Genomic DNA, 27480 nt, shown 5'->3' with positions numbered 1-27480 from the left:
GTGATACAAATCGTAGCAGCACAGTTGAATAAGGTGTAGGATATGTGTTTTGCTTAAATCGATAAGCTAAGCTATAAATTTGGTAGTTGTAAGGAACGTTTTGTTTCTTTTTGGCAGCACGCTTGTTTTTAAAGCAAAGTCGTTCCAGATTTTCTTCAGATTTTACGATGATTCGTGCAAAACCGCGACAATCAAACCAAAATATCCATGGTGCTACCGTGCTTGACAAAATCAAGGTGACGGCGCCACTCGCCACCACCTACTCGGTGCCTATGGCCTTGGGCTTTTTCATTCATACAAGAATCGGTTACACATTGGGATACATTAGCGACGTTGGATCGTGTCACTACTAAACCCTTAAAAAGTCGCTAGCATGATTTTCTGCCAAAAGCTTGACACGATTTTGCGAAACAACACGAATGCCACGTGCTACCTCAGTTTTTTCGGCAGCAACCAAACAAATGATAACAGCACATAGTAGTGGTGTTATTTCAAGGAATATCAACTTTCTCGTGTTACTTCCATTTGTCGAAGTAAAGATTACAGCTTGCAGTTGAATTCACGCAAAAGTTATTATTTTACAGTGCAAAGAACTTTTCTACAAAGACCTAGTTTCTTTAATTAGCAAGGTCAAACATGCAAACTGAATTGAGTTTATTTCGCTTGGAAAAAAAACAACATAATAGCACAACAGCACAAAAATAAATTTACAATGTATAGACCTGTCAATCAAACTTTGGGGCCTAAACGGGATTCTTAAAAACGATTCCTGTTCGGGACGTGTTTCGAGTACTTTCGGGTTCGGGCCGTGTTGGGGCTCCAATGTCAGGCCAGTTTGCAACTCTGATTGGATGGGTTAAGTGGTTCATTCGGTTAATGTACCAAATGACCATGTCCAAATGGTATGGCGAAATATAAACCAATTATTTGAAATGGTCATTGAAGCACTCTCTGCAGGTGGATTGTAACTTATACATAATTGTCATTTCAAGAACTTTTTTTATCACTTTTTTTACGTTTCTTTGTTGTTGCATCGCTTATAATCGTCAAATATGGTTAGAACCCTTTTCCCTTAAAATTGCATTGTCGTTTACCTGTCAAAAATGATTTAAAAAACACACATCGACAGTTCATGGTGTTGATCTACATTTAGGGATCTTCTCATGATTCATGACGACGACAAATCATTTAAAATTTGACACTTTTTATCCCCCAAAAAAGAAACAAAAATATAAAGAATTAAACTTCACCTTGCAATAATTTTCAATATTCTAACACATGTGCAGATAAACATAAATCTGATTTTGTTAGAGTAGCAAAACACTTTTTCATTCATGAGATAAATATTTCAGTACAATTTTAAGAACAGAAAGTGCTATCCTTTTGTACATTGGCCATAATGGTCAAAATCTTTGCAACGAACTTTTGTCGCAAATTTTTTTATGTCTGTGTGTAATGCATAGATTATCCAGTATATGAAACTACACCTTAAGTGCTCGCTGACATCATAAAAAGTTGGTTTTATCGATGTCCAACAACAAAAACACAGAACACTATCAAATGTGTGGAAAACGAACTCAAATTACCTTATTACCCACGCTTCCACCAATTAGCGTCAGTAATTTCAAAGCATTGCAGATTGTCCTGGTTGATAAACCAATTTTTGAAGGAATGGTATATTTTTGAAACATTACCAAATTTTCTCTTTTCCCACAATTTGTTACATAACATATTAAAACTTGTGTCGCGTCTCCACGGCGCTTCTTTTAATTCTTTTAACCTCCAATTAAAGTACTCGGAGTAGGCCGTTGCGTTTGAGTCCAAGTAATTTAAATAGGCAACAAGTTCCTTTGGACTTTCGTAGTCGTCGGTGTGTATAAATGATCCTGCTGGGAGAAGATTTTTAATGTCCTCTTTTGGCGCTCCCCATATTACTGGCACGGTGCCAGATTTAATGGCATTGTTTAATACCTTTTCTGTCATATAATCTCGACAGTGATAACCGTTTTCAAAAGCTAAAAAGAACTTAAACGTCCCAGAATACTCTCTAAAAGTGTCCGAGTCCCATGGATGAGGAAATACGTTGTTGTAACAGCCTCCTATTTTCTCGATGCGAAGTCCCATTGCTTCCAAAATTTTCACATATATAAGTCTTTGGACTGGCCCATATCCACCTCTGCAATGCCCAATCGCCACTAAAGCCGTGGATTGCGACGTTTTTCTGCTTAACGCTTGCTCTACTGCTTTTTGGCCGAAAAACATTTCACGTTGTGTTTCATTCGCCCAAAAGTCATCCTGCAAAAATTGTTTTTTTCGGTTAAAAACTATAAGCTCGAGCTATTTTTGCACTGTGTATGTATTTAACGCCGGGCGCTAATTTAGTTGTCATGTGCAAAAGGTAATATCTGTTCGAGCCAACACTTTGTTTGTAATAGAGGTTTATACTTTGTGCCAACTGAATTGAAAACTATAATACCATGAATCAGATCACAGTGGATTTGATAATCACCTGCCATTAACGTAAATTTACCTTGCGTTCCAGAGACACCTCCCCTCTGGTGTATTGTTTTACCATCTCACAACAATATTGGGCCAAATATTAATAAAGTGTTATACACTAAATTTAGACATTAGAAGCCCACCGCTCTAGGCGTTACACAGAACTTGATTGTAAGTTACAAGCTAAAACTTCGAATAGTGATTTTCAAAGTGATTTTAACTTTGACTAATCTGTGTGTCTTTGAAACTGCTTTTTACACTTTGATAATAATGCCAGCTTCCGAACGAATCAAGTTTGGCAATTTTGGAAATGTCGCAATTTATTGGGCATAAAATTAATGACCAGTTATAAAAATAACAATTTTTTTTTTATTTAATTGTATTTTATAACTTACCAAGATGTAAGACGAATAAGGGAAAAACACGTCTGCATCTCTTCTATATGTCATAGTCCAATTAAAGAAATCCTTGTCCACAAATCTAAAGTCGTGGTTGTAAAAAGGCCACGGCGGTTCCAAACTCATGTACACGTACATTTGATCTTGACGCCTACAAGAAAGTTTGGATTAAGTACAACGGCCTTTTCACAGCATTTAAAATGAGTTTGGAAAAAAATAGCATTGTTTACTAGTATTACGTCGATTAAAACGTTATCAGCATTATTTTGTGTGTTTGAAAGGAAGTGCACAACCTTTTGGCTGTGAAAAATTCGCAAAGAAGGAATGAAACGTACGAAAACAATGTAACAAAGTACACCAAGAAAAACGGTTCTTACCTGGATTCTGGTAATGTGAACTGGTTCGGCTCAAAGGCCTCGCTGAATCGAATTACTACAGCGTCACTTTTGTTGATGTTTGCGTGGTCTAGTGTAGTTGTACATTGGTGACCGAGGAAGGTTTCGATACTTGTTGGGTTAAATTGTGGCTCGATGTATCCATACGTCAGATAAATCATCGGCGGTTCCAAGGGGGGAGTATAAGTCGTTGAAGAACTGCGTTTAAAATTATGTTTTTGGCCTTTGATGCTTGATAGAGATAAAGATCTCGTTCACCAAATTTTAAAACAATAACCCCATAAACTGCTTAAAGCAGTGGTCGGCACCGAGGCCCAATGCCGCTGCGTGATGGGTTTGTTACGGGCCGCATATAAAACTTGGTCAGCGTTCACATTATATCAAAGTTGTAATAACTGTAATAAGTTTTCAGCGCTGAACAATTATGGTTTTTAATGGCCGGTCCGTGATAAAAAATTCAGTTTCAAACCGGTCTGCAGTGCAAATAAGGTTGCCGACCCCTGACTTATAGGGTTTGCTTGTAGTTCGGTCAGCTTATAACAGTTTATGTAAAATTTTGGTTGAGTTTAGCTAATTTTACTTCATCATTTAAGTGCAAGTTAAACAAATGTGTCTTTTTAACTGTGCAACTAAGTTTCATGCAGAAAAAACGGTATTTTAAACTACAAAGCTTAGCGCCAAGTGTCTTTTGAACCTACCAGCCTACGACAATACCAGATACTGGAAAACTAACAAAACTGCCATGTACCTCGCAATTGTTTTGGTGGTAGTTGTCGTTTCCAGATTCGCTGCTGTAATGGTGACCATACGGAAATCTTTTTGGTCCATCACTGTAACAACATAGTAGGAACAGCACACCACCAACCCAAAAACTACCAGCACAAAAACTGTTTTCAGTTGCGACGTGCGGTTCATATTGTGCACAGTATCTGTAGAATTTCCTATGATGCAAAAGAGAATCATTGTGCACAGCATACAGCCTACGGCTAATCTAAATCCAATTATGTTCCGCATGAGCCATATGTACAAATTTCACGTTTTAGTCTTGTGGCGCGGTGCGCATTAGTAAATGTGCCTAAAACTGGAAGTCGAAAGTACAAGCAAGAAACCCGGCCCGAAACCGAATCGTGTTTGAGAATCCCGATTAGACCAAAAAGTTGGATTGACAGGCCTACATGGGAAGCTACAGGAATGACAAAGACAACATACACAATAGACAATTGGTCTTTAACAAGGTGTTTTAAGGCTGTTTGACGTAAGGTCAGGTCCAGCAACTGGCTACTTAGCTAGTTATTTATTCCAGGAAAATACTGACACAAAGTGTAAAGTCAGGCCCGAATCGCCCGTTTTTTATGGAACGTTATAAAATAATTTCATGTTTATTGGGAGGAAAGTTGTTGTATTTTATGTTAACAGAAGCTAATCCATGTCAGGCAGCCTGTTCTTTGTCTACCAGTTCTTTAAATGACCTGAAATCAATACCTGTCAAGCTATAGCTGAGCTGTAAACAACTATAACTGTCAAAAATTCTGTTCTAAGACACACCTGCATTGCATGTATTTTACATGATTCCACACGCCTGGTACACATAAGTTGTTTGCTTTCATATTACGTTCGGGCATTTCGATTTACATTCGATTTTATGAATAACCTCTGTATCATGGTAAAGCCAAAACCCTAGGCCTCCAACAAGTCGTGCAAGACATGACTTCCTGTCAAAGTGATGGCACAAGTTGCTGCAATTGAATTATTGCTACTACTACTAAATTATTCTTTTTTTCTCTGTACTGAACAAAATAAGCGTAAACGGTGCGAAAATGCAATTAGTAATACTTCATTAAGTGGCATATAGGCGCAAATAACAAATATTTATAGATTTAAGTTGGCCTCCAAAATAGCCAAACGTTATGAACTACGCTGTTTTTGACTTGGTGAACGATGTTGGCACAGATTGATACGGAGAAGCCTAAATTTAAACCGCCTTCGGCAAGTACTTTTTTCTCGTTCGAACGATTATATTTGTGTCTGAAGATTGTAGCTTGCAATTTATTAAACCAGCACGACTTTTTGGACAAGACTGGATCGGAGAATTGAGTTTGAAGGCATAAAGTATAGCTATAGTTTGAACCTGAAAAACAATTTAGGCTTAATGTCAATTTTCACTTTTGGTTTTTTGATAATTTTGCCTGAATGGTAATGGATATATTTTATTTTCTTAAAAAAAATCATGTTACTGTTAGTCAGGTACTTAAACTAAACTTTTCTATTTGATCAACATTATACCTTCCAGAACAAACACTAAAACAGACTGTCATAGAAACTTTGCTGTCTCTATCACAGGAAGTAATTAGGCTCATCAATGAATTGCTTGCTATCAGCTTCTGTTTTATTTCTTTGGGAAGTGCGACACAAACGTGGCTTACTTCGACAAAGCTTCGCCTTAAAATATACCTTTACCTGATTGTTTTACATACCGCCGCAAATGCAAATTTACTAAAATATATGTGGTAAAACAATCCGCTAAATCTTTACATTTAAAGCTTGCAGGTCAACTAAACGCAAGCTCCTAGAATTTGCACCCGCATTGGGCTTAGTGGACATGCTGCTGGCGACTGTCATTAATTACTATATCTGGTCGTGCGACTGACAAGGAAGAAAAGGTCATTAGCTTCTGGAATTGTCGGTTGGCTGATCACCAATTGACAAGCAACTTTAATACTTTCTTGTCAGTTATATCCTCGTTAAATTGGCTCAGAGAAATATCCGCAAATACGCTTTTGCATTTTGACCCGCAAAAATTGGCCCATAAAGTCTTGACCAATAAACAGTGCCGGATTACCCATTAGGCAAAGTAGGCACGTGCCTACAGGCCAGTCAAAAACCAAGGCCACTTTAAAATCAGAAGAATGATTTGGCAACACTGCTAATTCTATTTTTTTAGTTGGCAATCCTGATTTTCGGGCCATTTATAAATTGTGCCTGCAGGCCAGCAGACCCTTAATCCATCACTGCCAATAAAGTCAAGAGGCATCAGGCATATGTTCCTGTGCACTCTTGAGAAAACACGGAAGTACACAACTACAGGATTATATTAAAGGCAAAAAATAAAGTTACAATCAAATCTAATAACTTAATTGTCCCAGCCATTTCATAAACATAAAACAAAAACAACTTGTAGACTACAACTTGGAAAGATCACTTTTTCACACGTTGTTTTGACAAATGACCTTGTTTTGTGTCCTTCTAGTTTTGATTGGCTTAACAAATTTACCCTTAGCGGTTGGGTGCTTTTATTCTTTTTTTAAACGCAGGTATTTTAATGTGTTCGCAAATTGGTGTCCTAACTCCCAACCTATACAATCTTTTGTTAGAGACAAATCACATGCCCGCTTCAACTATAATGGACACCATAAATTTCGCTTTTAGGGGCTTATTTCTATATCTCTTTCTCTTGCATCAGTTTATGCGTGTTGCGTACTTTGAGCAACATACACGGTGAACAATCACTGCATAACTTCGCAACGTTACTGAAGTCACTAATTCTTAACTGGTCTTCGTCACAATACTAACATGTTTTTCGCATCGTTGTTTTTCACATTTAACATAATTGTTTATACAACTTGGTTTATCGCATATAAACAATAGCAGGTTTAATGGTACCAGTTTGGAATAGGAAGTGAAACTGGTACATCCATTTTCGAAAGTAAGCTGTATGAAATACAAGGAAGTAAAATAACAAATCACTACTGGCACGCAGAGTAGCTCTGAACATGTTAAAAGATCCACAAATAGAAAGATCGTTGTAATTAAACGTTTGTCAAGTTTGTTTAAAATTGTGATTCTAGTAGGCTACGTAAGTACTGCATTTCAAACTTCCATTCACAAATGAATTGTATGTCTGTAAATTGGCAAAATCTAGCATCAGTGCTCCATTTTCAATTAAAGCCCGCGGCCTCGAAAAAGTTTTTACATCTCAGTGAATACACAATCACTGAATCCAGTTTACTTCAGTTTAAACACCCAAAAAGTAGCAGCTAAACACAGTAGGCCTATAGCGAACGACTCGACATTATTACTGGCCACCATGCAGTTCTTACATTTGAAATCAACATGAATTTTTCTGGTTTATATACCAATTATAAACGATTGATAAGCCTATTGGAACATTACCAAACTTCCTATTTTCCACAGCTTTACATAATTGCTTGTTAAACAACTTTACATATAGGCACATGATATGTTATTGTCTCGTTTTACCAGCATTAACGCCTGTGGCTCATTTTTCTCCAAATTACATCCAAAAACAGCTCAGTCGTGTAACCTAATTTAGAACTTTGTTATTGAAATATATTTACCTTACTGTTCATTAGGCCTAAACACAAAAGACAACTCATTGTGCAAAGCCACAATATTGTTTTTACTCTTTACAAACGGGCCTAAAAAACCCAATGTAGGCCCTAGGCCAAGACTTACAAGTAGCTTGTAACCTTTATACACCATTTTGGTTCATATTGAATAAGTACCTGATACCGCCTTATACGTCAACTATTCATAATTAGTTTGAAACGTAACGTACGATATATACCCAGTGGCGGGATTCAGTCGGTTCGCACCGGTTATGTAGAACCGTTTCACGAAATTGTATGAGATCAGTGAACCGGTTAGCATTACAGGTTATACTGTCAATGGACTTTTTGTAACAGAACCGGCTAAATAATATAACTTTTGTAAAAGAACCGGCTGACAAAAAAAATTGAAGCCCACCACTTATATATACCTATATTGAACTGTTATGTAATATAACCATTTTAGTTTGGCGGTACATTTTAAAAATCAGCCTGTTACCAACGTTGATAAATAAAAGTCACATCGGTCTTCCTATTACTGAAATAGGTGGTAAATTCAATGTAGCTGTAGGCCAAGGCTTTCATTTTTTTTTGTTTTTTTGTCACTTAAGTCATCTGGTAACAACAAAATTTAAATGTTGTGTTGACCATGGACCAGTGTTTGCTTTATGCGTGTAAATGTGGGACACTTTCTTTTGGTCGAAGAAATAAATAAGATATACGCGATACCGGTAAAACTTCTAAATAACCAAACACAGAAATCGTATTTTTAAAAGTTAGAAAAAAGGACAACGCCAGTCAGTCATGAGTCAACACAAACACAAATGATAGGATGCAAATTTTTCAGTTTTGAGCTGCACATCTGTGCCTGGTATGGTATTTCGCGATAGCAATTTGTTTGCGTTTTATTTGTAATTTTTTTACTGTGTTTATGGATAATATGAGCCTAAACAAAAAAATGCAACGTAAAAATGTTTGAAATGTACTGAACTGATTACTGAAGACTGAAGATAAGTTTCTTACTTTGTAATTAAATAAATAGCAGTTTGTAATTAAAAAACAACAACGTGTGAAGGTGTTATGATTATTCAATGCACTTGTTGTAGCAAAGTTAAAGCAAAGGTGAAATCAATACATGTAATAAATCTATATGTTAGGTTGTAGTCAGAGTTTATTGAAATACTGTGTGATATGTGGCTGTTATATTTTGAAAATAAGATGTACTTAAACTACAAAGGATTTTGGATTATATAGCAGTATGTTTCAAATGGATTTTTGGATGTAAGCTAAAGACACCCCAAACACAATGGCATCACAGTCAAATGCAGAAGATACTGATTTGGGACCTAGAAGCCATAACAGTCGCTTAGAAACAATGAAACGCCAGTTCAATCGCAAACTTGGCAGAAGAACTTTGCCTTCACCTCACAAAATAAATGGCCAAAGTCCCCAGAAATTGTCTCCACAGTCACCAGATGGTTGTTCTCCACAATCTCAGGTAAATTTAAGCTACATAGCTTTGAAAACTAAATATCAATAACTTTCACTATTAAAGAATAAAAAAACAAGTTTGTGTGGCAATTTGGCATTAATGCAAAAGTATCAACAAAAGCTAGAGACTTTAAATTCCCAAAGGGTATTTAGCTATTTGTCCAGTTCAACTCAATTGATCCAGAAACATGCTTATAAAAATGGCTGATTGTTGTCCATTTGTGTGGCAGGGCACTTATGTACTGAGTGTTCTCTTTGCAGGACACTGTGTCTGTTAACTCAAGTCGTCTGTCATCTGGAAGCAACAGGTCCGCTGCCAGTTCCCATCAGCAAAGAAAAGAAACTACCTCAGGCAGCAACCCAAGGAGAAAATCATCAGATGACAAGTTGGCCGATGCCACTAAGTCTACTGATAAGACCAGCTCTCAACCCATGAGAAAGGATACATCACATGGAAAGACTCTGCGGTCATTAGAACGCAGAACACCCGTGCATAGTAGACCTAACCAGTCAAAACCCAGAGCCATACAAATGCAACAGGCATCATCTGCCAGGCTAGTACTTGACAGTGTGCTTACTAGAGAAATGCGGGGAGTTATTGTACATCCAAGAAAAAATGATCATAATTCTGATGCTGGCAGTGCAACCACTCAACCCAGGGTTAGAAAATCAGCAGTGGATGCCAATACCTCTGGTTTGGAAAATAAAGAAGATGGAACAATACAGAGTCCTTCATCTCCTGAGCAGCCTTCAACAACAGCTTCTGTGTCAAACCAAAAATCTCCCTACAGCGGCTCCTTGCTGCCTGGAAATGGTACAGCAGGCATCAGAGAAAAGTTAAGACAACATTACAAGAACAACTTGACTGCGGCTAAAAATCAAACATCTGATACAGCAAGAGCATCCAACCAAACAGCTTCAGTTAACCTTCCTGCAGGTACTTTTGTTTTTTTATTTATATATGCCTGTTGTTATAGTTCTGTTATTTGAAACAAATTTTTACCTGATGCAAACTGGAACCTTCAAATTTGTATTTGTGAATGAAAGCCATTACTATGTTATACATATCACATTCAATTTTTGAACTACTTAGAACCACATGCTGAAGTAGAAGCTGAGAGCACTGAAAGACAACAAGCAACTACATCAACCTCAAATGAACACATTTTAAGTAAAATGAGGCAGAAGGGACCAGTGGTAGGTTAAATGATTTTTGTAGTATATTTGGACAATGCTAATGCTATTTTTTGTGGCATCTATTTTTTATATTGGGGAGCAATCATTTTTACTCTTGTGGTCTGTTTTTAGGTTGCCAAACAATTAGCCAGACAATCTAATGAAGAATTGGAGCGGCTTGCTTTAAGTGCAGCGAAGAAGATAAAAGCACCAGGACAAACCAAAGTGAGTTCTTTTTACCTTTTTGTAGACTTTATAATTCTAAGTTTTATTAGCATATTAGCAATAGTAAAGCGTAACAGTTCATGTTTTGTGCTGGTGCATTGATAAACAATATTTGTAGATATCAAGCCGTCCTGGTTCACCACGCACGCCGAGAAGGAGAAGCTCACCTATAACTGTAAGTTTAATTCACACCCAGATTTTGTTAAGGTTGTACAAACAATTTGATGTGATCGACAGAAAATGTTTGTAAATTTAGGTGGTTTTTATGTTTAACCATGCTGTGAGTCTATTATTGAGATCCAAATCTACTCATTTCACATTAAAATTGGACTGAAAACCAGCTGTGCAATTGCACCTCCCTTCTGTAGCACCCATTACCTACTTGGCTTTCGCAAATCAAGTGACCATAAGACTTTGTCAAGCAGTAGGATTAGATCTTGCTCGTTTTGTGTTGTTGGTCGCTGTGTGTGCGGCACCATCAAAAGCGCCTTTCAAGCTTTTTTGATGCCTTTTTGCGCCCTGGGGGTTTTCTTAGTCCCGACCGTTTTGCTTTCGCGTGAAGCTTTTGTTGTTTTCCCTTGAGTTTTGCAGTATGTTTTTCTCTATTAAACGCTTATGAAAGATGAAATTTAGGCAGCTTCAGTTGTGTACGAATAATGTTAGAGTAACATAGAAAAAAGGCATCGTCTGTATACCAGGCCAACGCCGTAGCAGTGCGTTCGTGTTTAACCTTGACATAACCTTGTCTACGAGAAAGGCCCACCCTCCAACATGTAACTTCCCGGAAGGGCTGCTGTTGATTGGCAGCAAGTGCATTGTTTTCTAAATGCAAACCAGTGCACTTGAAAAAACAACTTTGACACAGTTGCTATGTCCAAACAATGCAAGTACAATCAAAGGCACTGTACACTGCTAAAATTGCAATAAGAGTTACTTGTACCGTTGTACGGTTTTAACAGAGCTACGTTGAAAATATGCACAGTAATTTGCGACTGGAGGATGGAGGCCATGACCTTTACGAGCGTAATGTGACTGGTTTAATTAATGTGTGGCGGGTGGTGTTAGCACTGTAGTTTGCTAGAAGCAATACTTATTTGCTTACAACAAAATCCAAAAGTAAAAACCTTTTTGAGGCTTGAAAATGGTCTAAAACTTACCAAGAGGTTACTTTACATGTAAACTTTATCTTGACCTTGGCTTGTGACATGAGTCTGGTAAAATAATTCGGGCAATTTCCTGATGTAGGACCCTTGTGATTTATTCTTGTTTTACTACTGTGGATTTCCGAAAGCAATACCTAGTCCGTCGTGGTTCTCCATGATTTCCCAAGCCGACCGGCAAACACTAGAATTTTAATGCTTGGGCGATCACGCATTGGAGATATTTACGAGTTAGGGGGATTGGCTACACCCCAAGGAGTACGTACCTCGTAATAAGATTGTTTCAATGAATTCGCCAAATGCTTTTCTGCAGTTTGAGCGAGATGGCACAAGATACGTTTACCAATTAGAGTCAATGATATTTGGTCGACTTTCAATGTCATTTTCCAACGATTGGTTTGATGTGTGTAAATCACCCGATTTTTGACTGTGCAACATACAGTAAACCTCGGTGAAACGGGATTCGGTTAAACAACTGATTTATATTGTGGCAAGACTTTAACTGATAGACGTCGGTTAATCCTGACCTTCGCCTAATGCGGACAATTTTTTTGGTCCAAACGAGTCCAGAATAACTGACATTTACTGTCATATCTCTGGCTTGTTTTTTGCGTAAAGAAACCACTGCCTAATTAATAAGCTTTAGTCTTATTGTTAAGACCATACGACCATTTGTATGTGTGGACTGTAGGTTCATACAGCACCACGCCTACTTCATTGGCAGTTGGCACTGATGTTACCTCTGTGTTGGGACTTTTTCAAGTCGTCAGTATTTTTCGTGAGAGACGATCATTTACATTTCATGCACAAGCCTTCACTTTCCTAATAAGCGATACTCCCCTTTAAGGGTCGTGACTCTTAAATCGTTAGTTTCCAAACGAGCCATCCGGTCTGGCTTATGCGCCAACTCAAATGTGACCTCTGTCCGAAAATACACTGTACCAAACACGACAGTCTGTTTGAAAATGAACAGAATCTTAGGTTAATCAGTGTGAGTCGAAAGGTCTGAGGTTTCAGTCCCAGACGGGGTAACATGCATTTTAATCTTTTGATGATTGCTATTAAAAAATAAGCCAAAATACCAAAATATTCTACAAACTGCAAATGTGTAACCAGAAAATTAAGTTTTAATCTGTGAAATGCCTTAAACAACTGTAAATGATGAAGAATGTGTATGTCAATTTGGTGCACGATTTTTAAATAAAACAAATGTTTGAAAAAGTCATCTCCGCCAAGCTGTTAACCATCCTCTTAGTATAATTGCGCAAAAGCATCACGTTACAATCATTTAAAGGTCGTTTGGCCGCAAATTTGCAACGAATCTTGGTGCAGATGCGCTTCTACACATACACATATGTTTGTCGCAGCAACTGCGGTCTTTGTTGTCGGGCGTACGTCTCGTTTAACCCACGAAACAGTCGCGTTTCTACTGTTTCAAGCCTGAAAATCGGAAACCGTGTTGGTGTTGAGCGGCATTCGCATTGCGCTAGTGCTTTTGGTCGTCGAGGACAGCCCACTTTTGTGATGTAAGGTTCGATGCGTAGTATGTATTGTCTGCTCTACTCTCTCCCATAGGGTTTTCGTTTTTCCGGTGTGCAATTGATTTTTCTCTACTACAGCGGTCTGTGGTTCTTTTCGTAGAGATAGCGGTTGCTGCTGTTTTTACTGCACAATCCGTAGCCACTTTTAAGCTAGAGGGGATAGTTGTCTTAGCTAGTTCAAGTGATAACCTTGGGAAACTGAATGCCTTTGTACATGACACATTGACGTGTTAGCAAAAGAAAAAAATGCTCGTTTTGTTGATGTAAGGTATAAACCCTCTTTCTAATCTCAAGACTATTGTAATATTTTAAAAAGTAGCATCACCAAAAAGATCTAAATAGTACATCACTATGGAACACTATATACGGATCTGTTCATAAGTTTAGTAATGAAAATAACGGCCCCAATAGACGTAATAAGCGACATGCTTTATTGTTCAAACGTTTCGGCAAATCAATACTAAACTAGTAAGAGTACCACGTACTTGGCTAATGTTTAAAAATTGAGGTTCACTTCACCAAAACCAATGTGCATTATCAGCATGGGCAATATACATGCAAGGTACAAACATATTTGTATTCAATTCAATGTCCACAGTTATAAATCAGCGCATTTGCTCAAACACAGTTGTGCACGTCGACTTGTTTTTTGAGGCTGCTTGGATTCCGTCGTTGGCGCAAAGCCAACAAGAAAATTAAATCAATCAATCCAACTTGTACAAAACGATTGTCTATTGTTTCCTATTGCTGTCGGATAAGGACTGGTCTTTCTTTCTATTTTTACCATAATTGACAACCAATTTTCAACCGTAATTGTCAAGTTGTGCAACCCGTAAGTGAACAACAATCTTGAAACGTGTGATACTTACAACCGCGGCTCTTGACCACTCTTTGTGCGACTATCATTAAATCTGTGAATCAACATACAGTTTTACAGCTTGAACAGCTCGAAATGGGTTCGGAAAATCTATTTATATCCAGCATAAAGTTATACAGTAAAGAGCTTTGTCTGCTTTTGCTGTAATCTTGTGGCTTGTTGTTTTGTGTTTAGTGATGAAAATAACGGCCCAAATAGACGTTAAAAGCGACATGCATTATCGTTCAAACGTTTCGGCAAATGCTCAAGCCATCATCAGTGATATGAAGGGCCACATCAGTTGCACCCGTTTATATCCACCTGAGTCACATAAAAGAATGACAAAAAGGTGCGAAACAAGCGTCTCGTGCAAATTTGAGCTCATATTCGGATCAGGGACTTGGAAAATTTAGCTTAACACTGGAGAGTGACAAACACGACTGGTCAGTGGTCATCGAGATAGTCTTGTAAAAACATAAAACGCACTGTTAGCCCACGCAGCTATATCGGCTAATCTTCGCGCAATCTGCCCAGTCACACTGCGGGGGACGCCGACTTTTAATTGCTTTGTCTTCGCAATCTGTTTGCTTGGTGCGAGGTTACCAAGTACCAGATGGTCACTGATATCTTGTCCCTATTATAAAATGAGGATTTTTTAAGTCTCTTCCTCCATCGAATAAGCTGTTCTACCACCAAAGAAAATAAGAAAACAGAAATGCTTTAAAACGCTTCCACACATACCCATATGAGTATATTTCGTTGTAGTGGTTTGATGCCTGACGTTCAAAGTTACTAAACTTTTTTCTGTAGCCTTTTTTATGGGCAAAAAAGTGGGGTAGACTTTGCGAAAAATGTGACAAAGAACATAAAAAGGTTTTTGGCCTGTGAAAAAAGTAGGCCATTATGGTGCTTTTTTATGTTGAATAACAAAAGTGTAACAAAATCTGGGACATTAATGAAGTACCGTAGTCCGAAATATGCTGAATAGTATTGCAGAATGAAACAAATCGTTGTATCATAACAAAAGTGTATGCAATGTTCCAAAAACAGCCACTTACGGTAACCACTAAACCTTTAAAAATAAGAAAACTGCTGTATTTTAATAGAGGCTATAGTACAACACTAAAATTTGTTGTTACCTATGTTGAAAAGCACGCCTCACAACGTTGATATTTCCTGACTAGAAAGTGACTTGAACGCACTCAGATCTCATGCGCAACCAGCCGTAACCAAGACACTGGGTTTCATAGTATAGTCTGTGCTACGAAAACTTGTACCTTTTCGCCTGTAAACGCACCATTTGAATTTGTGTGTCCAATTTGCAGTTATTAAACCTTCCTTAAACGCAAATTGCTTTGTGAAAGTCAATTATATCTTTTGCCATTTTAAAATGACGAACGTTGTTTCTTTGAATACTGAAGAAATGTTGCATAGGCATACAGTAACTCAGTGAAATTTTCGAAAAAAATAGTGGTGCACCATATAGCCAATAGATTGTCTGGAAATGCGTAAATGGACTTTTAACGGTTAAAAAACAGACATTTGGCACTCTAGTACATAATAGGTAGTGTTGTATTTGTTGGAAATTGCCTTGTGGAAAAAGGTCATTTAAAAATAACAGCCTATACAAAGCTTTACATGTTAAGGCGGTGTACGACCTTTTGTAAAAGCCAGGTCGAATACAATTACACACTGTAATAAACTTGCAAACTGTCTATTGATTTTACTCATTGATTGTTCTTCCTAAATTATATCCATGTCAATTTCAATGCACGACACCATGCATTTAAACCAACGTTAAGAAAATATGGCATCCTTACACGTTATTTTGGCTTGTTTACGAGCACAAAAATGCCCGTTTCTAACTCCATTACAAAATTTGATACAAAAATAAAATCAATTTCCATTCCACTTATATTCCGATATGTGTAAAATGTCTGAGTCTGCGTCCAAAATGTTTTTTATTTCGAAACAAACCTAAGTATTTTTGACAGCACTGACTGTTTTTTGAGCCAAGTACAAGTTCGAGAAATGCGGTAAAGCGTAACGGCGAGGTCATATCGATTTCGAAAAGGCATGTAGGTTTGTCCAATCCGAAATCATTTGCAGTGTAGTTTACAGATCTTGGCAACAAAATGTTGTATTCATTTTCCAAGGATTGTAAAGACATTTTTGAAAAAGTTTTGGGCCGAATAACCTAAATTTAAATATTCCATATTCCGTGTGCTGTGTATATTGTTATTAGGCTGGTTATATATTGTTGTGATGTTTGGCTGCTCAGAAAAGGCCTGTCGTAAAATCTTGATAGATTCGTTGTGTTTGTCTTGTCACAATAACTCATCTTTGTACCGTGTTTGCTTATTTCGTGTGTTTCGTCTCTTATACCTTATACGGATAACCGCTTTTTATTTCTGCGCGTGATGTAATTGTATCATAAAACTAAAATTCAGGAGTGCTTTTCTTCGTTCCCAACTCAAAGAAACCTTTACACAACCCACAATTATTTTCCAGTGTAACAAATGCCTCACTTATCTCGCTTCGTTTGAGTGAGGTAAAGCTGCTAAAACGCAGAAGCCACTTGAAGAGCCTCTTGCTTTCTTATTGGCGGATCACGGTCACGTGGTTTTGCCGCAGGCCCTACTGACCGTTTGATGTGGCCTCGCGCTTGCGTGAAACCTCTTGGACCAAGTGGCACGTGAATTAAAAAAAAAAAAAAAAGTGGCACGTGAATTATTAATGTACCGTCGAATTGGGTTTAGCAACTTCGTTCGAAATTGTCAACATATGATTGAACGAAATTCGATGTTGTTTTGAATTTTCAAGACTTTTGCTTTAATAGAGTGGTCATTACTTGATACCACAACACTATCAAAAGTTTTTGTCCAAAATCGATATGACTGAATAAAAACACACAGCTTTATATTTATCTGGGACTCTGGGTTTAGCAAATCCGTTGAAATTTTTAGTTGTCAACATGTGATTGAACGAAAAAAATCATTACTTGATATAACAACACTAAAAAAGTTTTTGTCCAAAATTGACTGACTAAAATAGCACCCGGATTTATATTTGTCTGGGTTTAGCAAATCCGTTGAAATTGTCAACGTATGATTAAAAAAGACATTTGCTTCAAGTGAGTGGGACATTCTTAAAACAAATCATTACTTAAAGCAACAACACTAAAAAAATAGCCAAAATCAATTTGACTGTCTGAAAAACACACGGCTTTATATTCATTCTCTTGAGGCCTAAACGCAGCGGCACCTTTGTGCAATACTGTAGCGCTACATCTTCAAGTACGTGTAATGCTATACACAGGAATTTGCATGAGAAAGCCTTTTGCATTTATCCTATAGAAACGTTCATAGAGTATGCAACAAGACACCGCCCACAAACTGTGTTTGCGTGTTGTTTTGGCATCATCAGTTGCGATGATGGTTGGTTGCAAATTTCGATGACTAATCCTGGAGCAATGGCAGACTCGCCCAGCCTTGCCAATTCTGCATTTACGGATAAATATTTGCGAGTATGTCTTCTTCGAAGTATGACGTGAATTGGTTATAGGTTCCATGAAATCAAATATTGCAAATTTTGACAAGATTTTCGGTACGGCACGTATTGATGGTTTCGAAGTCCCTTAATGTCAAATCATTAACCTTTTCACATTACAAGTACAGCATTTTTTGAATTTTATACATAACTTTGATTGAAATGAACTTCTTAAAAAGCGTGACTTATGTGTGGAAAAAGCGTTTTACGGCAATTTTTCAACAATTGATGTGTGTATCAAAAGCCAATATTTATCAGGTAAAGACGACCGCGGGCCAACCTTTTTTGCAAAGTTTTTAACCGGACAATTATCACACAAAATATAAGGCATATAAGGAAATTGTTGTGTCAGCACCATGTACACTTACTTATTACCGGTAAATAAAGTTCCATGGAAAAAGATTTTTTTCGTGAAGTTGCTCGTTGCCACATCCCAAAACCTCAATTCAAATTATAGCGGGCCATGGGCAACAAAATTTGAAACAACAGCTGTGTGCCACTTGAAATGCCGTCGCGGGCCGCACCTGTAACACCCCTGCCCTAATGTGTTCATTATACTCAATCTATACTTTTTTGATTTAGTAGTTTTATTTTGATTAGTAAGCTTTTTTAAACTACAATTTGAATTCAATCCTAATGTTTTTAATCCAAAACCAAATCTTTCTTTATCACCGGAAGTTCACACCGGTTCAAACAACCCTGCGTACATTGACATTCCGATTTACTTCAGTCACTCGTAACTTAGCACTCGGCTTCCCCAGTTGTCCCCGTGTCACCCTTTCTAGCTCCAATAACGACCGACCTTTCAGTCAAGCGCGCAGCAGTGTTGATGGTACTGCCCTTAATGGTTTGGGCTTTGTTCAACCAAAACACACTCGTTGGCTGTTTCTCGCCCCTCTGTTTCGCTTGGCTGCAAAAATTTAGGCCTTTTTTGTCTATTTCCAAAATTTTGACAACTGCTGCTCCAAGCCGCGTCAATTTTCTGTCCTGAAATCACATTGTGTTGAAACTTTTGTTTTTACGGTTAACTTGCAATATTTTGGGTTTGTAATTTGGTCGCTCTGTGGTCTCTTGCTATTAACGTTTGACCTTTAGGACAAGATTGGACTTGTAGGTCTGATTTGGCGAAATACGCTAGTTTGCTATTTGCGCGTCTGTAATGGTATGATCCGTTTCTATTTGTTCTTATTTGTGTATTTGAGTGTCAAATTATAGCTTTAAAACAAGTTGGATTCTAACCCCCAAGAGATGTACCCAATGTCAATGTTACTGCATGGTTATTCACAAAGATATTCAAAACGTACGAGAAAGAATATGAAATAATTAAAACTGTACCGGTTTCACTTTTATGTATCTAGCACTGTGTCTTTTTTACAAATGTGGTTTCCTTTTTCAGACTGGCCGCACTAGTCCCTACTCAAAACGCGTGGCCAGCCCCACCAATCGGGGGATTACCCGGGGCCGCAATGCTTCACCCAAGGGGCGCAACCCTTCACCCAACCGTCGACCCCCCTCCCCCAACACCGATGGTATTTCTCCATATAGCCCAGAAGTCACGGCAAAAAAGGTAACATACTTCCTTCTAAAAAAATCTTATGATGTATTTTTTCTAAACCTTTGCAGCGAGTTTTACTTCTTTAAAGTCTTTCCTTTGAAATGCATGTTTTAAATTTCAAAAAAAATCGAAATACTAATACATTTGAATCATTATATTACCATTAGCAACTTAATTAGTGGTAACACAGCGGCAATGTACTCGCTTAAACATGTCTAATATCTTGCAAACGTTTTCGCCCACCTGAAAAACAATATTAAAATCCCATCGATCAAAAAGTCTAAAATAACAGGGTAGTATGCGCAGCTAATTGCCCGCGAAGGTATGTGTAAATTTGGCCTGGGAATTCTATTTTAAAGCGAATGTTTCGTAGGTGGTGTTCAATGTAATTGCTCTCCTGTAGTAGTGTAGTTGAAAACACTAGGAACTATAGACAATTTTATTATTCTGAAATGGGAAACGCAAATCGTGACATGACTCGTGCAACGAATCGCTAGAAAAAACGTTATGAGAGTCCAAAAAAGTTATGAGATCGTTCAAGTTTATGCGTTATTTCACCATTTTTTTGTAGAAACATTAAAATGTTATTTATGATCACTGATTAAACTTCAAACGTTAGATTTTTAAAACAAAAATTTCCCAAAATTTTGATGAAACTTTTCGACCAAACTTTTTGTTTTAGGCTTTTACAAGCAAAACTTTGAAAGCAAATTGAGACAAAAAGCTTTGTAATGGTTACCAATAAATTAAAGGTTTAACACAATAAACTCAACGAATTGAAATCACCACCAAACTGCTTGATACCACATAGGTGTTGTACGTCTAGCTTTAAACAAGTCGCTGCTGCCTCCCTAATGATTTTTGCTTATGTTTTTTCAGATCAGCCGCGTTCTGAAAGCGCGCCTTTATCTTCTGCAACAGAACGGCCCCAACTCGTTTCGTATTGGAGGGGATTCCCCTGAACACAAATACTTGGTGATCGTTGGACCTCAGGTATTGGGTTAATGGTTGTAGTTTTCGTTTTGTTGTCTTACTTTTTTAACGTTTTTACTTCGTGTGAACCGAACCGTTTCCCCTAGAGTTTTAAATTGGACCGGGTTTTGAAGGTCGGACACGGACTGAAATTGTATATACCTGGCTTGATTGTCACAATTTTAGCAACTTTTGGCCCTAGTTAAGGCTTTGTTAAAAAAAATCCGGTTCAATTTTATTTTAGGCCCCAATTTTGTTTCTGCTTACAACTTCGGTTTCTCTACGTTTAAAAGTTGACCTTGGTCGAATCTTATGTTTACCTTGCCATAACTATTCCCAGGTAGCAACACACATTATATCATTCCTATCAATAAGATATATACCTATATTGTTCATTGTATTGTTCCTTGGTGCAACGTAGAGGGCAATGGAAATGCGTTTGTTGTGGAAAAAAATGCTATTGCTGCGCCAGTATACCAGTGTTAAAATTACCCACTTTTTTCAGAGTTGCAATTGTGGCCGCGGGCAGTTTTGTGTGCACGTGCTCTTCGTCATGTTGAGGGTTTTCCAGCTCGAAGCAAGCAGCAATTTGCTGTGGCGACGAACACTAAAGAATTACGAGGTAAAAATATGCTTTTGCTTGAAAATTTTGTTTTGCGTGTGTAAATTATATATGACCTTGATGCTAAAAAAGCTATTTGGTTTAGACAAAAATAAATACAGCTAACACGTTTGTAGGAAAAAGTTTTACTTAGACGTTTAGATTCGATGTTACTTGAAAATCGTGGTTTGCATGTAAACTATACGTGACCTTGATGCTAAAAAAGCTATTTGGTCTGGGCAAATATAAACACAACAAACACGTTTTTATGAAAAGTTTTAACTAAACGTAAAGGTTTGGTCGCAATTTGCTATTAGATTCAACATGTATTTGAAACCGAGTACATAAACAAATGTTGAAAACCGCCAAAAATTTATGGTAGTCTTGACATTTCTCTTACAGTCCCTGACATTTATTTTAATCTTTCCTCGCTTTGATGTGACCTTCCCTAATCTATAATCAAACCTTGTGGTGTCTTTGAACTGTGTAAAAGCACAACGTCTTTACACATATGCTGGAAGCACAGGTGTTGTGGATTATTACATATCTAGGTGTTGACTTTGGAAATCCCGAACTCTGATAGATACAGCCTTTGTCAAAAGGTTAAAGTCTTATGTAAACCATAGATGGCTGGGTTTAGTTCTACGCCCCGTTTTGAATTAAAATGACAAAATGCTGTTAACATCTTAGTCACAATACACTCTGTACCGTAGTGGATAAGAATTTTTCACATTAAGGCAGAACACAGTGACGGCGTATCTAAACAAAGACAGATCAGTTCCACTAAGTAAGAACTTTGTACACGTGGTTGTTAAACGTAAGCCTGCAAATGGCCTGCATTAGAGCCGAGCTATATACCATTACATTTGTAAAATTGGTTTACAGATTTAAGTCTTCTCGTGGGGTTCGAACCCTCCAATGCAAAACATCCGTGTGTCTTACATTGTACCACTTTTAGCTCTAAAATGAGGCAACTTTTCTCATAGGAGATAAGAAATATACTGTGTTCCTTAATTAAGTTGCAATAGCCCTGAAAACGCCACAGTTCGTTGAGGCATGACAGCATTGCATATTGCAACTTGCGAGTCTTAATAAAGTGGTGTGTCATGGGTTGAGCTTTAGATGAACTGAACCGTTGCCTTATCGTAACCCGCATGGCATCGTATTTATATGTCTCGTGCTGGTAGTGATTCCAAAAAAAGAATTCTTTGTTTGTCATCAGAAGCAAAACACATAATGAAAGATGTTTCAACACATAATGAAAGATGTGTAATGAGTTCCTAAGAGTTCCATCTTTTGTTTGAACGTTTCAAATTATGGTGGGCTACAGCCAGTTAAAATAGTGTTACATTATTGATTTCAATAAACTGAAAAATTCAAACAATTCCTTACATAGACGATCTAAACCAAAAGAATAAGAATGCATCGTTTTGCTCTGTGATATATACCAAAAACATAGAGCTGTTCCTAATTTTTTTTTCAGAATACATAGGGCTATATCTATACAAATTTAGATGTCTATTTACTTTCCAATTTGTTTTGGACTTGCATCACATACTGGAAATACTGTTTTATATATATTGCTTAACGTTTTTGTAAGGTGCGGTTTTGTAACTATTTAGTTTGTGGGTTGTAAGACTGGTTGCCAATATACAGCGACAAGGCAATAGATTAACCTTCTGATATATAATACTGTGATAATGAATATAGTGTTGTTGCCAGACATATTTCATACGATATCATGTTGCTCTTAAGCAGGGGTCTTCAACCTTTTTGGCTCAATCGCCCCCTTATTAAGGCACTGCCTCCAAATCGCCCCCCTATGAGATTGTTATTTGTATAAAAGTTCTGCTTTTTGAGCAGACGTGGGCGGTTAGATTCAGCCAGCAACACAAAAGCTTCAGTTAACAGTTAAAACCTAATTTAATTGCTACTACAACACGCAAGGTCCATTTCACGCAATTCTTTTAACTAACGCATAAAATTTATTACATCATGGACGAAACAATATTACGATTATGCGCCAATAATTGCCTTCTTTTGTTGAAAACAATGGGGCATTACTCTGCAGAGCAGAAGTCCAAATGATACAAATACTTCGCTGTTTGGGAAGCGCTTGTAGGACGTGTGAAAGCGAAACAAGTTTGAGGTAAAGCTCATTACCGTTGTATTAAAATGTATGGCCCGTCACCACACATAGCCGCAATAAAGTGTCCCCTGTGGCTAATTAAATGCCCAACCTTGGTTTCGAGATCACAAAAAGTACGAAAAATCACCAGTAAACACAATGTATTCAAATAGCAACATGTTTAAGCTGATGCGTCCCTTATCCCTGGTGTTTGTTTGCAACATGAATTATATCTACTTGTAAGTTAAAGTTAGCTGTGTCTCACAGTTCCTGTACATACTAAAACAATCAGTAATGTTGAAATCGCCCCCCTTTGAAGTAAAATCGCCCCCCAACTTCCAAAATTGTCACCATCGCCCCCTCGGTGGACGAAATCGCCCCCGTTGAATAACCCTGTTCTACAGGCAAGTATTTAACTCATGTGATATTTCGACGTCCCATGCAAGTCATCTTCTGTTATAACTTTTTTTCTTTTCATTGCAGGTCGAGAGTTTATTCAAAAGTTATCACGAGCGTTGCAACAATCGCATTTCCCCCAAGAAGAAGTCCAGGGTCCAGCGGCTTGTGTCTCATCTTGCAAGCGGAACAGATAAACACCCCGATGCATCAAGCAATAGCGACGACCAGAGGTACGATATACCGAAATTCTGACCAGTTTCCTCTCCTGTGTTTATGCTTACTCGATAAAGTACAGCATACAGTACCGCACATAGCTTGGTAACTTGGTTAAAATTTTCGGCGTCGATTTGACGTACACAAATTAACAGAGTTCAAAATAGTAAGCTTACTCGAAGTAGGGTATTGTGGTTTCTGAAGTAAACTGACACACGATATAGAACTTACTTTGAACACACTGATTTAATTACGTGTAAAGAGTTTTTAGTCTCAGAAAACAACTTTTCAGCGTGAAAAAAGCCTGGCATTGAATTCTCTCCTAAAGAATTAGATTTGGCGTTTTTGTATGTCGTATAGATGTTACAACTGACTACTACATAACAAATATCATAGGTTTAGTATGTTTGATTTGTTTCTCCGTTTAGAATTTACTCGAATTCGAAAATAAAACCCGAAACCCGGCCCAAACCCAATTTTCTTTGCAAAAACAAGCCGAATCAGGCCCGAAAGTTGATAAAATGCTGCAAAAAGTGAAGCTGAGTGCCATGCCAGGCCCGAAACAAGCCCCTTTTTTGTTAAACGTTCAGCCCGAACCCGACCCGACTTACAGCACTGACCCGCACATTCACAATCTAACCACATTACCATTTAAAATAATACAGACACCTTTTTATATTTTTTATAGCTCGTCGAAAGGAGAGGAAGAAAGTTGTCCAATATGTTTGTTGCAAATGGTTGATGGAGAATCTGTTACTGTTTGCGAGGTCGGCTGCAGAAATAAACTCCACACACACTGCGTTAATATATGTAAGTAAATATTAACTTACAATTTTATCCATGCTCTGCTGTAGAATGGGACTTTCCTTACCTTGAAAACTGCGTTTTAGTGTGTTTTAAAGATAAATTATAAAGTATGTATCACACAGATTAGTTAGCCTGTATTGAAATAAGAATATTTTAAAATTACCTACTTTTGCTCTTTCTGAAATAACGTTTCCGAGACAACTTACCAAACAAGGTTATTGCCAAAATGCGTCTAATTTAAATTCAATGTCTATCATTTAAACAAATCTTTTAAAGTAAATGCCCCAACCCAAACGAGCCAAAATAGTAAAAGCGAAAAAAAAAACTCTTTTAAAGTTTCCCTAAATAAAAACTTTTTTTGACCGTTTTTTTGAGAAAAAATTCATAAAATTCTTTGCCAAATGTGCTCCTTTATTCACTTGCAAACACTATCCAAATATTATTTACAGGGGCCGAAGAATGCAGGCGCAACGGAGGTCCACTCAAATGTCCTCTGTGTCGCGTTGTGTGGAAACCAGCTGACTCGTCACGTGGCTCGGGGATGGGACCGCTTATGGTGGAAATTCCACAAGAATATGCTGATACCGCGGATGCATGGATACAGGTAAATATCATGCTATAAGTTGTTGCAATTTAGCATTAGTGCGGTGACACAAAAAAGGCCGGTTTTAGAGGTTTCTAAGCGTTTCTAACATATTCATTTCCATAGGACAAATTTCGCTACTTAACAATAGTTTGATGTAATAATCACAGGTATTTAATCAGCTCTTAACCAGTTTTTGGTACCAAATTTCTAGGAAAAGTGTTTGAATCCATGTGTAGCCACCCAGATAAATACAAATGCACTTGTGGTCGCATAAATTTCTATCCGCGACCAAAGTTTGTGCACTAAAGCTCACAGTAAAGTGATTAAAAATCTTTAAAAAACTAAAGATAGTGTTTTTTTCTGAATGTTTTGTTGTTATGTGTCCCTATCACTAGATTTAATATATTTACTCAAAACTCAAAAACGTTGCTGTGTATAGTAAATCTCACATCAGAAAGTGTAATAACGCTGATAGTTAATACTTGAAAAGGGGTCTTTACATGAAGTAATCCAATACTATTATTTTTCCAGTCTTTTGGTTGGGAAATGGTATCCTGTCTCTTCTCCACCCATCCTAACATCAGGGAAAATGCGTTACGTCGCTTGTCACATGACATAACGGGTGCGTTGCTAACCAACAGTCAGAGTTCAACCAATGAACACGATGAAAGACATTCGGACGATTCCGACACGTAAGTTATGTTTTCAATATAATTTTGATGTACCGGATTTTGACTACTCCGTCATTTGTGTTTTTTTGCAATATTACCTCAATATTTTTATCTAAACGGATATCATCAAGTTTATAGAGCTCTTGGCAAATGTATTTATTAGGGATGGGCCGAGCCGAGCCAGAACCCGAGTACTCGGTACCGAGCATCGCTGTTTTTAATGCTCGGTGCTCGGCCGAGCAGTTGCACAAACTGACCCGAACATTAAATTTGCAAATTCATGCCCTGCTAACATACGTAACTAGTGTTCTAAAGGGTGTCTGTGAACAAAAACGAATGATTTTTCAAATGTCTTAGATGGTGGAAAAACGCGTGCTTTATGGTCATGTACAGCTAAATGAAACACCGCCGGTGACGTAAGAGACCTTGTAGAGCTAAAACGTAGAAAGGGGATTTTTTGTGACGTCATAATGCACCCGGCGTGCTCGGCCGAGCACCGAGCATTAAAGTGAAACGCTCGGTGCTCGACCAAACAGAACATTTGCAGTTTTGGCACATCCCTAGTATTTATTACAAATACAATTGCCAGAAGAGCTCTATAAACTTGATATTATGCCTGGCGGCAATAGCTTATATGCTAAACAGATATGCATTCAAAATAAACTGTTAAAGAAATCATATGCAAACTAAACAGCTAAAAATATGTGGACTAAATTTTATTAGGTTATTATGGGTTTTGAAAACAGTATTGTCAGCTGTTTAATAAAGTTGTTTAAAACTTTAAGTATACTACACGCTAACTTATATAACTTTCCTATTTCGTTTCACTGACGAATAACTATGCTAAATTAAAAAAAATTAAAAAAAAATAAAAAATTGAAATTTTCTATTCTAGTTCATCATTGGGCGAACATGGAGTTGGTGATCCCACATCAATATCAAACAATTCTCACATCGCTTCATGTTGTGCTATTCTCGCTATGGTTTGCGCTGATCCAGAATACAGGGTCTACATCACTGCCCTGGTAAGTCCAATTGCTTTTCAACTAAACAAGTCTTGTGCCCACAACGGTGCCTCGTTTGAACTGCATTGTTTGACCGTGTTTAAATTGTTTCTCAACCATAATTCTTTGTACAGCGAACCTTGAGAGCAATGATGGCTTACACCCAGTGCCGAACGGTCGATGACGTCATCACCTTTCAACGGCTCCTTGCCCCAGTCATTGAAACTATCTTGTTGAAATGCGCCGATTCGAACAGGTTAGTTGCTGTGTAGCCTGCAGAATACTCTTTTATGCTTTTATCTACTCAGCAATTAACGTCTTTTAATTTCTAACTGCTGTTTAAGAAAGACATAAAAAATAAAATTATACAACAACAAAAATTGCCCTGAAATTAGACCAAAAATAGACCTAAAAATTGGAAATCTTAACTGGGGTACTAGATTGTTTAGAAATAGCTTGTAGTTTGTTGTTCCCATGTTTTTACTGTTTAAAGTTACTGGTGAAGCTTTGCCCATTTTTAAATTGTTTTTTTTTTGTCACAGGCGGACAGTCCAATTGTCTGTAAGCACTGTAATGGAATTATGTCGGGGACAAACTGGCGAACTGGCGATCGGCAAAGAAATCGTTTCCGACGGTAAATAGTATTTGCTGTTATCTAACTGTATAACAACTGAATTCGAAGCATTACGCAGAAGAAAATACCCGGATTGGAAAATATTTTCAGTTTTTTGCGTTTTTGTTGACATTTTTAAACAATAGAAGTATTTTTTATGAACATAACTACAAATACCTCAACCTAATGTTTCTTTAATAACTTTGAAAACATATAAAACATTATCTTTCAATAAAAACATGTTTTATTCACGTAAATGACTTTAAAACCCCTATACACCTAAAAACTAATATAT

The 27480-nt window shown here is 37.5% G+C and overlaps 2 protein-coding genes across 2 annotated transcripts in view; one reads left to right on the top strand and one right to left on the bottom strand.

The window, feature by feature from the left end:
• Positions 1-639: 639 nt before the first annotated feature.
• LOC145204698 (4-galactosyl-N-acetylglucosaminide 3-alpha-L-fucosyltransferase FUT6-like) lies at positions 640-5066 on the bottom strand. Its single transcript, XM_080077290.1, has 4 exons — positions 4041-5066; positions 3275-3490; positions 2895-3048; positions 640-2295 (listed from the first exon to the last, which is right to left on the bottom strand). Exons 1-4 carry the CDS (start codon positions 4304-4306, stop codon positions 1591-1593), a joined length of 1341 nt encoding a protein of 446 aa, XP_079933416.1. The 5' UTR covers positions 4307-5066; the 3' UTR covers positions 640-1590.
• A 3710-nt stretch (positions 5067-8776) lies between these two features.
• LOC145203997 (mitogen-activated protein kinase kinase kinase 1-like) overlaps positions 8777-27480 on the top strand; it is a 30544-nt gene continuing 11840 nt past the window's right edge. Inside the window, exons 1-15 of the mRNA XM_080076390.1 lie at positions 8777-9136; positions 9391-10066; positions 10223-10326; positions 10438-10530; positions 10649-10705; positions 19033-19203; positions 20071-20184; positions 20669-20785; positions 23376-23521; positions 24193-24314; positions 24761-24915; positions 25429-25589; positions 26464-26593; positions 26707-26828; positions 27115-27206. Of these exons, the coding sequence (XP_079932516.1) occupies positions 8945-9136; positions 9391-10066; positions 10223-10326; positions 10438-10530; positions 10649-10705; positions 19033-19203; positions 20071-20184; positions 20669-20785; positions 23376-23521; positions 24193-24314; positions 24761-24915; positions 25429-25589; positions 26464-26593; positions 26707-26828; positions 27115-27206 (2452 nt within the window). The 5' untranslated portion in view covers positions 8777-8944. The remainder of the gene's footprint in view (positions 9137-9390; positions 10067-10222; positions 10327-10437; positions 10531-10648; positions 10706-19032; positions 19204-20070; positions 20185-20668; positions 20786-23375; positions 23522-24192; positions 24315-24760; positions 24916-25428; positions 25590-26463; positions 26594-26706; positions 26829-27114; positions 27207-27480) is intronic.

Source organism: Phallusia mammillata, chromosome 8 (assembly GCF_965637545.1).
Source record: "Phallusia mammillata chromosome 8, kaPhaMamm4.hap1.1, whole genome shotgun sequence".
Lineage (NCBI taxonomy): Eukaryota > Metazoa > Chordata > Ascidiacea > Phlebobranchia > Ascidiidae > Phallusia > Phallusia mammillata.
Note: the sequence above shows the minus strand (reverse complement) of the source record. Positions and strands in the feature narration are given on the sequence as shown.

Bases quoted from the DNA above. Each gene is read 5' to 3' on its own strand.
- LOC145204698 (XM_080077290.1), bottom strand. From the start codon at position 4,306: ATGCGGAACATAATTGGATTTAGATTAGCCGTAGGCTGTATGCTGTGC. The intron at 3,491-4,040 runs GTACATGGCAGT...TTTTAAACGCAG, and splicing joins ACCACCAAAACAATTGCGAG to TTCTTCAACGACTTATACTC. The intron at 2,296-2,894 runs GTAAGTTATAAA...CAATTTTTGCAG, and splicing joins CTTATTCGTCTTACATCTTG to GATGACTTTTGGGCGAATGA.